Source organism: Diadema antillarum, unplaced genomic scaffold, assembly GCF_040938485.1.
Source record: "Diadema antillarum isolate AM-2024a unplaced genomic scaffold, OU_Dant_1.0 seq00000697_RagTag, whole genome shotgun sequence".
NCBI classification, from domain to species: domain Eukaryota; kingdom Metazoa; phylum Echinodermata; class Echinoidea; order Diadematoida; family Diadematidae; genus Diadema; species Diadema antillarum.
In genome coordinates, this window is record NW_027271602.1 from 1,034,028 (window position 1) to 1,046,770 (window position 12,743).

General features: G+C 44.1%; 1 protein-coding gene across 2 annotated transcripts in view; it reads left to right on the forward strand.

Moving 5' to 3' along the window:
- Window positions 1–966: 966 nt before the first annotated feature.
- Window positions 967–12,743, forward strand: part of LOC139737633 (WD repeat-containing protein 20-like) — a 107,601-nt gene continuing 95,824 nt past the window's right edge. For both annotated transcript variants that reach the window (XM_071648308.1, XM_071648307.1), the window contains exon 1: window positions 967–1,511. In XM_071648308.1, coding sequence (XP_071504409.1) covers window positions 1,266–1,511 — 246 coding nt within the window. In that variant the 5' untranslated portion in view covers window positions 967–1,265. The remainder of the gene's footprint in view (window positions 1,512–12,743) is intronic.

Here is a 12,743-nt window from a genome sequence, read left to right on the forward strand (position 1 = left end):
TGAGAGCTTATTAAGTGTCTGATTAGCACTTAATTACCGAATTGGTATTCTGAGAGCATGATTAAGTAGGGGGTATATTAACTACCATAGCAACAAGCGTTTTGGCGGGAAGGACCTACGCGTTTGCGCGTATCAATGCGCGTGCACCTCTGAGAGGAATTAATCACAGAGTTAATTACGAATCGGTATTCTGAGGGTGTAATTAAGTATGAAAGTTAATGGAAAACTTAATGATACCAAAGAGTGTCATTAACTACTCCGATATCACGCATTACATCGTGTTTTCTCGGCCACAACGATGCTTACCGTCTTCGGTAACCGAGGAGCGGTTGAATCTTGTTATCATGGTATCCGTAGAATTCAGAGAAAAAAGAAATATAGTCAAAGAGGTTGAGGTCTTCGCGTGCGTAGGTGAGGGGTTGTAATCAAATACCGGAGTGTGCGCACGGATCTCTTGGGTTGTAATTACAGGGGGCGTGCAGGAGCGCGCATTGAGGGCATATTTGCGCGTGTAATCATCATTTTGGCTTCTAACAACGCGTCTGATTGGATGGAATAACAATTAGATGGGAGGGACCTAAGATAATTACAGGGGACTTAATCATACCTTAATTACGTCCTCAGAATACCGATTTTGCCCATGATTAAGGGCCTATTAACTTCACGACTTAATCACGAAGTTAATTACAGACTTAATTACGACCTCAGAATACCACCCCTGGATCATATAGGGCCTGCTTATCTCCGTGGGAGCTTTAACTATGAATTTTTTTCTGTCACTTACTGCCATCTGCGTCAAGTGATGGCAAATGAGAAGGCTTATGAATATATTTGATAAACATCGCTGCCCTGTAACTGCGATTTTTTTTTTTTTTAATATTTCAAATTGTTTGCTCTTTAAAATGTGTGGGAAGAGGGCGTTTCTCTTCTTTTCGCGTTTACACTTAAGTACATCGTACACGGTGAGGTACGGATGTTGCCAGCAGTCGGGGTTCGCTCTGTACAGCATAATACGCATGCACACATCATTTTCGTACAGGGGAAATGAGTGCATTGGCGCTGGCCGTACTGTGAGCTGGGCGAGAAGGTCGGTACATCAGCACATCGCTTGCTCGAGCGAGAAGCTCAATGCAATGGGCCAGCTGCATGCATGCCCTCACTACTAGCTCTCGTATCAGATCAGCGGCATAGCGTAGCGCTAGTTGTTTACGCTCTGTACGCTGCACGCACCCACGACATCCGGGCTATGTTGAACTCCAAACAACATGGCGACTTCTGAAGGAGGAGGAAAAGACGAGGTGAAAACACAATTCACAACTCGGGAAGGGACGTATAAACTTATGACTTTGTCGGAGTACTCTCGACCGACAAGACAACCGTACAGTGTCCAGTGCTGCCATCCTGTAAAAGTGTCATTCACTAGTATTAATGAGACTGGTGTCTGCAATGACAAGATATGTTTCAACGTTGGTCGCGAGCTGTACTTTTACCCGTACAAGGGAGTGCGAAAGGTAAGCAACAAACTGGAGATTGCAATGCTGTTTATGAGCAGCATGCAAAGGCGAGCTGTCGGCCGGTGTTGTGTTGCACTGGCCTGGAGTCCAGTACAGTAGGCCTAATAAGGTCCAGAGACTCCAACTCTCCCACTTTCGACGGGAGATCTCCCGCCGAAAGCCCATTTTTTCACTTTGCTATTAATTCTAAGCCCATTATATCAAGCAAACACGATGTCGATGAGATTGGAGCGAAAAATATAAAGTCATTAGTAAAATAACAATATTAAAAGGTATGAAAATGAGGTTACTTTCATCACTTTGTGAGCAAACTCAGTGATTGTGTGGCGTTTACGTGTTTGACATGCACGCACGGCGATCATCTTCTCCGTACCGTGTGTGTATCCCTATGTACATGTAAGTTTACATTATGTACAAACGAGTGTGGCTGTATCCAGCGACTTGGGCCATGGCTACAACCACATTCGAGTGGCTGGATGGTAAAGACACACGCGTGTGGTTGTATACACTAGAGCAGTGTATACAACCACACGCGTGTGTCTTTACCATCCAGCCACACGAGTGTGGTTGTAAGTTGCTGGATACAGCCACATTCGTGTGTATTACACACGAAGAAGCTATTGCGTAGCGGGAAGGTGTGTGTGGCTGGCCGCATCAACACGCGATCATGCACTGGCTCACCGCAAAGCGATGAACATGAACCTGCCTCCTAGATTAATCCCATTTAATCACACCATCTAACTGTTAGACAAATTTACTTTTTCATTTTTAACTTTATTCTCATTTTCTTGATTTGATGAGGTGAATTTAAAGTTACAATTGATTTTGATACATCGTGTCGTTATATTGAGACTTCGCCTTCGTTCGGGTACTCGCAAAATGCGCATCCACGATCCAGCGTACACAGGCAGCCAGCACACGGGTCCCTGCTGGGGCGGGCGGGCGGCACAAGCAACTGCGCTGGCTAGGTTGCAGCTGCGCTGAGCGATCGCTTGCACAACACCAGCAGTTTAGCGATGTCAATCCAAAGTCCCCCAATTTAGCGGCAGTTGTAACTTTGCTATTAATTCTAAACCCATTATATCAAGCAAACACGATGAGAATGGAGCGAAAAATATAAAGTCATTAGTAAAATAACAATATTAAAAGGTATGAAAATGAGGTTACTTTCATCACTTTGTGAGCAAACTGATTGTGTGGCGTTTACGTGTTTGACATGCATGCACGGCGATCATCTTCTCCGTACCGTGTGTGTATCCCTATGTACATTTACAAATACAAACGAGTGTGGCTGTATCCAGCGACTCGGGCCATGGCTACAACCACACTCGTGTGGCTGGATGGTAAAGACACACGCGTGTGGTTGTATACACTGCCTTTTGCAGAATCTCCTGTTCTCCCGCTTGAGATTTAATTTCTCCCGCTTTAAATGATTTCTTACTTAATTTCATTGTAGAAATCTATGTTGAAAAATAAGCCTTAGAATAGGGTGTCTGGTAGATTTTTGCAACTGGAGAAATACAAGTCATTTCACACTAAAACATACATAGGGTATCCATAATGTCCATAGTTAACATAATACATGTGCAAAATTTCTCACCATAATCATGAATAATGGTGAAGTTATGAGCAAATAAAACAGGATATTTTTCATCCTCATGCTGTTAAAACCTTGGCGAAAAAGTGGGTCGCGAGCGTAATGAAAATTCACTGTCAAGCGCACTCCAGTGGGCGGTGCTATTCACTGCGTTTATCAGATTCAAAGCGCGCGTGTTTCTAAGGCTAAGCGTAGGGTGTCTGATCGCACACTGCTAACCCTCGACCAAAACCAGGGGTCGCGCTTAACTTTTTTTTAAACTAGCCACGCGGACCAGCTAGATTCAATTTTGGCTAGTCCGCAAAATTTTTGACTGGCCAACAGAAATTTTTGACTAGTCCGTCTTGTTTTTTAATCGCATGACTAATGTCAATTTGGGGAGGGCCCCAAGTAGGCCTACATTTCAGTTATTATATCATATTCATTATCATTACTTCATTATCATCATTCATCATCACTATGTTTTGTAACTGTTTTGTAACAGGTTAAATTGTCTTCCGGGTCAGGGGCAAGACATACAGCCTACAGGCCTCGGAAATGTTGATGTTTATTTACGAAAGCACGCACGCCGTAATCACACCAACACGACATTCACAAGAAGTGAAGAACAGGTCGATTATTCATTCTTTTTTTATCTCCAAACAAACGTTTCAGTAGTGACAAATACAGGCCTAAGTAATGGTCGATTTGTTTTAAGCTAAGTATCTTTTTGAGGCACCATTATAAACCAGGGTGCTACACAACTTTTTTCAATCACTTGCCCGAACAGAAAAAAAATAAATCAGAAAATATAAATAATTGAAAAAAAAAAATCACTAGTATGTCAAGGTTTTAATGGAAAAAAAAGAGAGTGAAGTTGGTAAACAGCTGAGGTTGAGAAAAAGAGAATCAGGGTTTCATTTTTTAGGACTATTACTAGTACCACGCTCCTTTACGCCTTGTCAGGAGCACTGAAATAGGTGTAGCTCTCCTTATTTTTTTTTTTCACATAATGGTACTTCATATATAAAATGCTTCTGGTAATTGGTTATTCCATCTCCCCTCTACCTGACTCCTTTCACTGTGTACTTGTACTCATTTCACTCTGATCTTTCCACACCTTGGCCTCGATCCCATTGGAAAAAAGAAGAAGAAAAAACAACGAGAAAACACACACACACACACATATTGCAACACACAACAAAAACCTCTTCCCTACACCTTCCTGATTTCCGTGTTTCTATCAGGTGAAAGAATAAAACAACAGTACTATGTTGATTGAAACTCGACACCCATTCATGCCAGCCAGGCCAGACTGCCATGTAACTTCAAAGCACATTCCGACAGCTGGCTGGCAAAACCACATGGCAAAATTTGCGCGCGCGTGTAGATTGCAGGATTGGGTGGAGCAGGGAGGGTGGAGCTAGGGCCTGGGAACAGGCAAGGGTGATTTGATAGTCTGTGAGTTATCAAAAGCAGACCTTTTGAACAATTGAAACGTCATGATACGATCTTGTCTTCCTTTTGGACTGAAAGAAAAACATATAAAAGACGAGTTGAGTATCATAAATTTTTACATAGTCATGCAAAAAGACTACTACACTCATGTCATGACAAGAAATGAATCAATATTCCAAGACAAAAACAAAGCAGCCTCGGGTACCTGACGGTGACATCGAGACGCCATGCATTTACCATGCACGTTTGGGAGCAACATGTTGGAGTTGGCAGGGGAAGGGGTGATCCTGGAGTTTGTGAAAACTTCCTGACACCCAGGGAGGTTAGATTCTCTTCCCGCTGTCTAACCGGGTAGTGAATTTGTCTCGGCATATGAGAACTTTCATATATTTCTGTGATTTAGTTTTTTAATCGAGTGATTAATCAATCCCTTTCTACAGTTCAGTAAACATTTAAAATACTCGATTAAGCACACTATTATAATTTATAGTGTAATCGACTGTTCGATATTTCTACTATGGGTCAAAAGAAAGGCTATAGAACCATGTGTTGCTTATAGAATCATGATCGTTGCGATGATTCCTTGAACTCAACTCACGAGCTAGTTTTTCAATCAATATTTCCAGGCTATATTTACACGCTGTTTATTCCAGTGCGCGCATTCTTTCGTCTGGCACCTAGCTGGGGTCTGGCACCTGGTTTTGTGGAAATTTCCACAAGGGGAGAGGGGGTGGGGTGTCAAGTTTCTCGTAAGACCAGAGGCTGCATACACAATCTCTTCGATGGTATTTACAAACATGTGTACTGTGGTGTTTTTCCCCTTTGCTGTTAATGAACATTTAGATTTAACTTAACGAAGGTTGCTATCTAGCAAGTGGTTCTTGTTGTGAGGTGTATGTATTTTTTTTTTCATCATTCATGGGCCGGAGGGGAAAGAAGAAGTATGCTCAGCAAGCTGTCTTTTACACCAGTATCAGTAATTATCGTCACCATCACTCAGATCATTCGGCCCTTGTCCTATAACATTCAGAAACATGACCAACATGATCACTCGGGATAAACTGCACCTACGCAAACAACATCCCGACAACACAAACTCTACAAAAGATCACACACAGCTGGGATCAAACTTCCTTCGAAATACTGCAGCAAAGCGGAGAAATCGCCGTTACGACAATGCATGTACAGTGCCAAACACTTAAAATAATCACTTTTAAATACTTCGAAATATAAAGGGAATGAATAGAGTGACATTAAACGAAAGAAATCGTACCAAACTAGTAATATTAGAAACCATTGAAGAGAATAAGCCCTAGCGGAAGTTTGCAGCACCGAACGCCAAGCGAAATACAATGGAAACTCGGTATGACGAGCTCCTTTAGGACCGAGACAATTTGTTCTTTGTAATCCTAATGTTTATATCAGTAGTCAATAAACCATACAAAACAAAGGAAATGAATTCAATGGGACCGGAAAAATCAGTTTGTTTTTCAGGTATTTAGATATTTTATCAGATCTCCAAAGGCGAATGAAGGTCTAGTCACTGTATATTTACAACTAGCTAGTTCTATATATCGAGTTTCCACGGTACACAAAGTTCGAACACTTTTCACCTGCACATCGTCAAACAAAGTATGCAACACATGAACAGAAACTCACCTCTTAATTGCAGAAAAATGATGCAATAACATCGTAAATATCACACAGACAACACTCTAAAAAGTCAGTTCGTACTTGGGAGGTAGGGGAATAAGCGGATGAAGAAGCAAAGAAGAGAGAGAGAGAGAGAAAAGAAACAGACATTGGACAAAATGCATGTAGCAGCATGTGCATGTGGCTGGCCAGACACACAATACAACTACCGGTAATCGGTATAAGCAGATACCACGGCGATCGATGTAAACACCAGGGTCCATGGGCGTCCGCTAGTTTGCAGGCACAAACCCTTGTAGGTCGTGGAAAAAGTCTGCGTGCGCCAAGACTACAACACGCACCACTGGCACTGCAGCCTCTCCAGGGAGAAGCTACAACACAGCCTATATATATGAGACCGTGTCAGGGTGGTGCGTGTAGTAGTCTTGGCGCAGACTCCTTTACAGGATGCACAAACGGACTAGCTCCGTTCGCGCGCTGCACACGGAGTACGCAGCGATTTGCGTTCAGCGCTTGTCACAGCCAGTATGCTGGGAAGTGGGAACGACACTGGAGCAATATTTTGGCTGGCCACACGGACTAGTAACTTCCGAATTTGATGATTTTTAGCTAGTCCGACGTGATTTTGGGTGGCCAATGGCCAGCGGACCATCGCCAATTTCGAACCCTGCCAAAACGCTCTCTATCTTTTATAAAATAGGTTCAAGAATGTAGCCAATAGGAAGCGCTGAAATGAGTCACGTGTGCTTTGGTTATTTTAGTCCCATTGCACTGCGTGTTAAATCCTATTGCCGATCGTCTGTGCGTGCGGCGGCTCCTTTGAGTTTGAATTGCATGCATACGCGCTGTCAATCCTGTAAACAACTTCTAGTTCGGGCTGCCGGCCGGCCAGCCTTTCTTCCCTTGTGCATAACATGTGTGGCGTACGTAGACAGTACTGTACTCTTATACGTACAGTAGACCAAGCGTTGTGGGACCGGATGCGTACATGGAGTCACTTTGAAGGGCAAATCCAACGATTTAGCAGGTCAATTCTCACGCCGTTTTCAGAGTATGTTGTCTAGTAGGCCTATATGAGGAGTCTATATCAAGTCTTTAAGGTAAAGGGTGCATATTCTATGTAAAATAAGTAAGTTTTCATGCGGGAACTTAAGTGTCCGGAAACCCAACCCCCCCATCATACTTGTATGTGCGGGATTTCCGAGTGCGACGTGCGTAAATGTTTGGGACGAACATCTTCGGACATCTTGACCCACAAAGGTACGTGAAAAATGCTGTTAGTTTTCGAATTTTCGACCTATTTTATAAAACAAATGATGCACAGGATTATTTCGTGGCGTTAGTGGAGATGCAGCTCACTCTCGGGTATTTACAATGTAGTGCAACATGCACTCGGCTTCACCTCGTGCATGTTTCACAATTGTAAATACCCTCGAGTGCGCTACATCTCCACTAACGCACTCTATCCTGTGCATCATTTGTATAATAAAATGCAACTCCCATAGAACGCAATGGAGCCGCGCGCCTATGCTGTTTTGACCAAGCATTTTTTAGCCAAATTTCGCCTTTATTGCCAAATCCCCAGACCATGCCATTAACAAATCCTGACAAATTTGGTATCATATGCAAGAGGAAGTTTTTCTCCATATCTTATCAGAACGGCGGTACATGAATCCGACGATAAATTGATGTAAAAATCGATAGAAGCACATCTATCCCCATATCTCAGCGTCTGCTTCGGTATTTGTATCGCCGTGAGACATGCTAGTAGTTGAGGATATGCTGAATCCGATGGTGCTGCTAGTTTTTCGCTAGCTCCACGCCTAGGTGTGGGGATATTGCCTTGAAGATACCCCTTGCAATAATTTTTTGGTCACAGCGAACGTTTTAGGCGTGGCTTCGTATGCAAGAATCCATAGTAACTTCGCGCGAAGGTACTCATTATGTAAATTCAATACGCATCGCGTCTGCAGCCACATGGCCTCTGCTGCGGTGTGTGTTGATTGCGTGCGTACATGCAGCGCTACAAGCAAGCTACCTGTGTATGTGTGTGTATGTGGCCGATCAGTGAGCAGCTGCTGGAAACTGAGCTGTCGCTTGCGATAGCTATTTAGCACACATCACACATAGCACTTTGTACATTTGGATACAGTCACGCTCACAAATCACAGAGAAAGCGGAGAACATCTAGCTCTAGACTCTACTAAAGTTCTATTTACTAGTATACGGTATTATGTGGATTGGTAATGTTCTTATCGTTGCTTATTTATTTTTCGAAAATGCACCCGCGATGGTCAAGTCTAGACTGGCACGGAGAAGTCGATTGTGATTGTTCTCTTGCCAACGTATGTACTGTATTAGTAGCGGTACTCATATCTGCAAATGTATGAATACCCGATCGACAAAAAGGGCATGCAAAAGATTTTGGAATTTTTCATGCACGTACGAATAGTGGTAATGTGGCATTATTTCCAAGCCTGTAGAGGTTGTACTAGTACAGCTTGTACATTTCACACGAGCTGCTTGCACCTGCTCTCGACAGTTGGCTACGTTTTCTTCGAACCATGTTCGCCATGCCCGCTGCCCTGGCCGCCGTGCCGCTGACAAATCGCGATGTTCTCCGCCGCCCAGCTCCCTGCATTTTCCGGTGGGGCGCGGGCTAGAACTAGCTACGCAGCCTGCGATACGACCATGTACCATAGCGAGCACGTACGAACGCATGCAGCACGCTAGCGCACACGGGTATGACAACACAATTAGGGAGAGTGGCTTCTGCGCTGTTACACGTTTTAGCTAACCACTGTGCGCTCATTAACCTCTCGCTCGAGATCCGCACGCTCAAGCAGCTTCTTAGCGCTATTTGCGAACATGATTTGTGCCATGTTTTGCTCGTTCTCAGCGAGAAAAAGTTCTGATATTGGCGTAATTTCAAAGCTTAATTTCTCGAGATAGGAACATCATTTCGTCATGAAATTTGAAATATGTCTTAATAACATAATTCTCTTTCATATGAAATTGTTCATAATTGGCTTTTGAAAGAATGTCAAAAGTTAGAAAAATACTCCAGACACCCTACTAAGCGCGCATCCATGTCAGCTAGCACACACCTACCCAGCTAGCTGTGCGAGGCCCGCTTCGATCCCGCGGCACGCACTTGTACTTGCACTCGCACCCACTGGTTTTCTCTGTGATTATGTCAGCAATACATGCATGGTACCGCGCTATCGCGCTACTACCGTACTGCACTTCATACGGTTAGCTGGGAAAATACAATGCGGAAAGTGAGCAACCGAGGTCGTATACAGAGAAATTTCTTGGTCCGGAGGAATTTTTACTCATAAATTTTTACACTCACGGTTCTCTTCCATGTCCATGAGAAAGGATTCCGTGAAGCTAGTCGTACAGTGTAGTCACCGCCGAACATATTCCCGGCTACAGACCGATTTGTACACGGGTTTACGAGACCGATGACCCATCACACATACAAACGTATCACAAACGTAGGTCTAACAGCGCGGCAGAGTAAAAGCGCACACAGTAGTGGTGCATAATATGTGCGATTACATGGAGACGCGCACATGTACCGATACTCACATTACATATTGGCGGTGCGCTATGCTGTGCGGAGGCTGAACATCGCACCTATGCATGCAAAACCGACTCGACTGTTACTGGGGCTTCGTGTAAGTGCGCACCGTAACCATGAGTCATGGTGTGTAACTACGTGTCTTAAGACTTGTAGGCCCCGCCTCGCTTAGTTCGCTGATGCTGTTACTATGCTGACAAGGGTATCTTAATCACTATTTCGCGGGTTTATCCCGGGGAATAAGCGAAAAACCAATGCTCTTTTTGGATTCAGCACCATTGAATCCTCCTACACCAGCATGGCCAGTTTCACAGTCGGACGGAACAGCCGAGTTATAGCGATGTTTAGGCTTAAATCTGAATTTAGGTAGCAGTACGTCTTGATATCTGAACTCGGCGTAGGACGAGAAGAATGAGACCACCACAAGCTTTCATATGATACCAAATTTATGGGGATTTAATCCCAGGATAAACCCGCGAAAATCCCTGAAAGGTGAGTTTAAGCCAAAGTTGCGCGCCCTACGTTTGCCCATTGCCCAACACGCACTGAACGCATATCTGGTAGTTGTAAGTTTATTTGAAAATGCTAGCGCTTTTGCAACCAAAATGGGTCTTTCGTGATATAATTTAGTATCGAAGATAATATGATAGATTTCTCTTATTGTAAAAAATGTTTTGAAGGAGTTTTATGTTCTGTAAATATGCATACAGACCTAGGTCAAAGATGACTTGTGAACTCGCGACTTTTGCGTGAATTTTGAAGGGGATGACAAAGCGCATCGCGCTACTGACGCCCTACTTAGAACATTACCATTACATAGAACCGTCTAGATAATATTAGATAGCGCGAGAGAGCATCTAACGTTATAACTGTGACAGCTGCCGCACTTTAAGATCTAAATCTTGTACAAAACGGGTGCCATTCTGGCGCTATATTTCTTTAATTTTTCAACAAAAACTACTAGGAATACTTACATGGGTCGATTAGACCTAAATGATTCCAATCGGTGACTGTTTGATGCATTTCATAGCTTATGATGCAGAAAATGTTGTCTTATAAGGCGAATATCTTCAGCTCACCGATGCCGCTTGTGTTGCAAACTGCGCTACCCCGGTCGACAGCAATCAACACACAATGTTTGATACACACCAATTCCACAATTTACAAAAGGATAATGCTAAATGCCATGTGCCTTCGTGTAGACTAGCTTATAATATACATACAAACAACCACAGTCACAAACAAAACACTATAGATAACATTGACTCTCGCTTTTCTCAGACAGCCGATGTGGCAGTTATCACATGAGTTAACCATGCAAACATACAAGTTGTACGTAGTGCCACAGCTGTAAATGATCAGCCAATTCCTTCCTAAGGCCTACACGTGGAAGACACGATTGAACAGGACACTGTGAGTACGATCGAGTAGACCTATTACTTGCGAATACCAATATTTGTTACTAAATTCTAATCAAGGATATTTTCAAAAGATTGCTTTAGCCTGTAGGCTCTTTTATGATAAAATAATGCTTTTATGGATGGTGGTAATTTGGCATCACTTTCACGCGAGTGGCTGCTGGGCGATTATACTTAGTATGCTTCCTGTGCATGTGCCGTGCATGCAAGCTAGCTGCCTACATAAATGTACTGATACTGGCGCGCGGTGGCGAAGCTAGCTGCCGGTGGCAACACTGCGCGCGCTGTGGTAAAGGCATGGGCACGGTCGGCTGGTGCATATGGCATCCTCGCTCTGCAGCGCACATGCATGCTTTCGCGCTAGCTTTATCGCAGTGATGGGGTTGCGTGCGTGGATCTGCAATGTAAACAACTGCGTCGTGTGTGGTATGTAAGGGTAGCGAGCATGTTGTATACGCACACACACACACACACACATACATACACAATCACCACATGCGGTGTGACGACATTGTGGGGGAGTTGCTTCTGCGCTTGTTACGCGTATTTTCTAACCGCTGTACGCTCATTATCCGATCGTTTGAGTTCCACACGCGAATGTAACTTTCCGGGGTAATGATTTGGTCACATTTTCGAGCGTGCTCGACAAAAAAAGACGTCGTTACTAACATCACGACAGGGCTGGCCCTGGCGGCCTAATTGTTAGAGCTGCCATGCATGCCTGCAGCTGCTGCGATTCCCTAGCTAGCTTGCTGGGTGTGCAGCGAGCAACAGACGCGGCGGACCGTATGTATAAGTACGGTACACACACACACACACACACACACACCCATCCAACATAATACACACAGCATGCACACACGCAATCCAGCTTCGCGCCGCGAACGCCATGTGGCTGCGTTGCGTGTTGAATTTAAATATGCATGAGCCCCAATACGCGAAAGTTACCATGGATCCTTGCATACGAAGCCACGCCTAAAGCGTTCGCTGCAGCCGAAAAATTATTGCAATGGGTGCTTTCAAGGCAAAATCCACAGTCGAAGACGTGGAGCTAGCGAAAAACTAACCACACTACTAAAAACTACTCACATGCTACACGCTGGTGCAAGTACCGAAGCAGACGCTGAGATATGGGGATAAACGTGTTTCTAACGACATTTACACCAATTTATAGAAGGATTCATGTACCAGCGCTCTAATACAATGTGGAGACAAACTTCTTCTTTCATATATGATACCAAATTTGTGAGGATTTGATGTTGGCATCGACTGTGGAAAATGCAATAAAGGCAAAATCCGGCTCAAAATCGCTTGCCAAAATCGGCGCACCTCGCGTTTTACACAGCGTCCTATGGGAGTTGCGTGTTGTGAGATAGGGCGCAAAATGGTCCGAAGGTAGGAAGGGCGCGATCCGACACCCTAGTAGAAGACAGAAGTGATGATCTAGCTAACGTTAGAAACGTCAGACTCTGTGTCGATGAAATCGTGGACTCTAGCCCGGCGGCCTGACCAGACGTAGACACCGTGCGTGTGCAGTA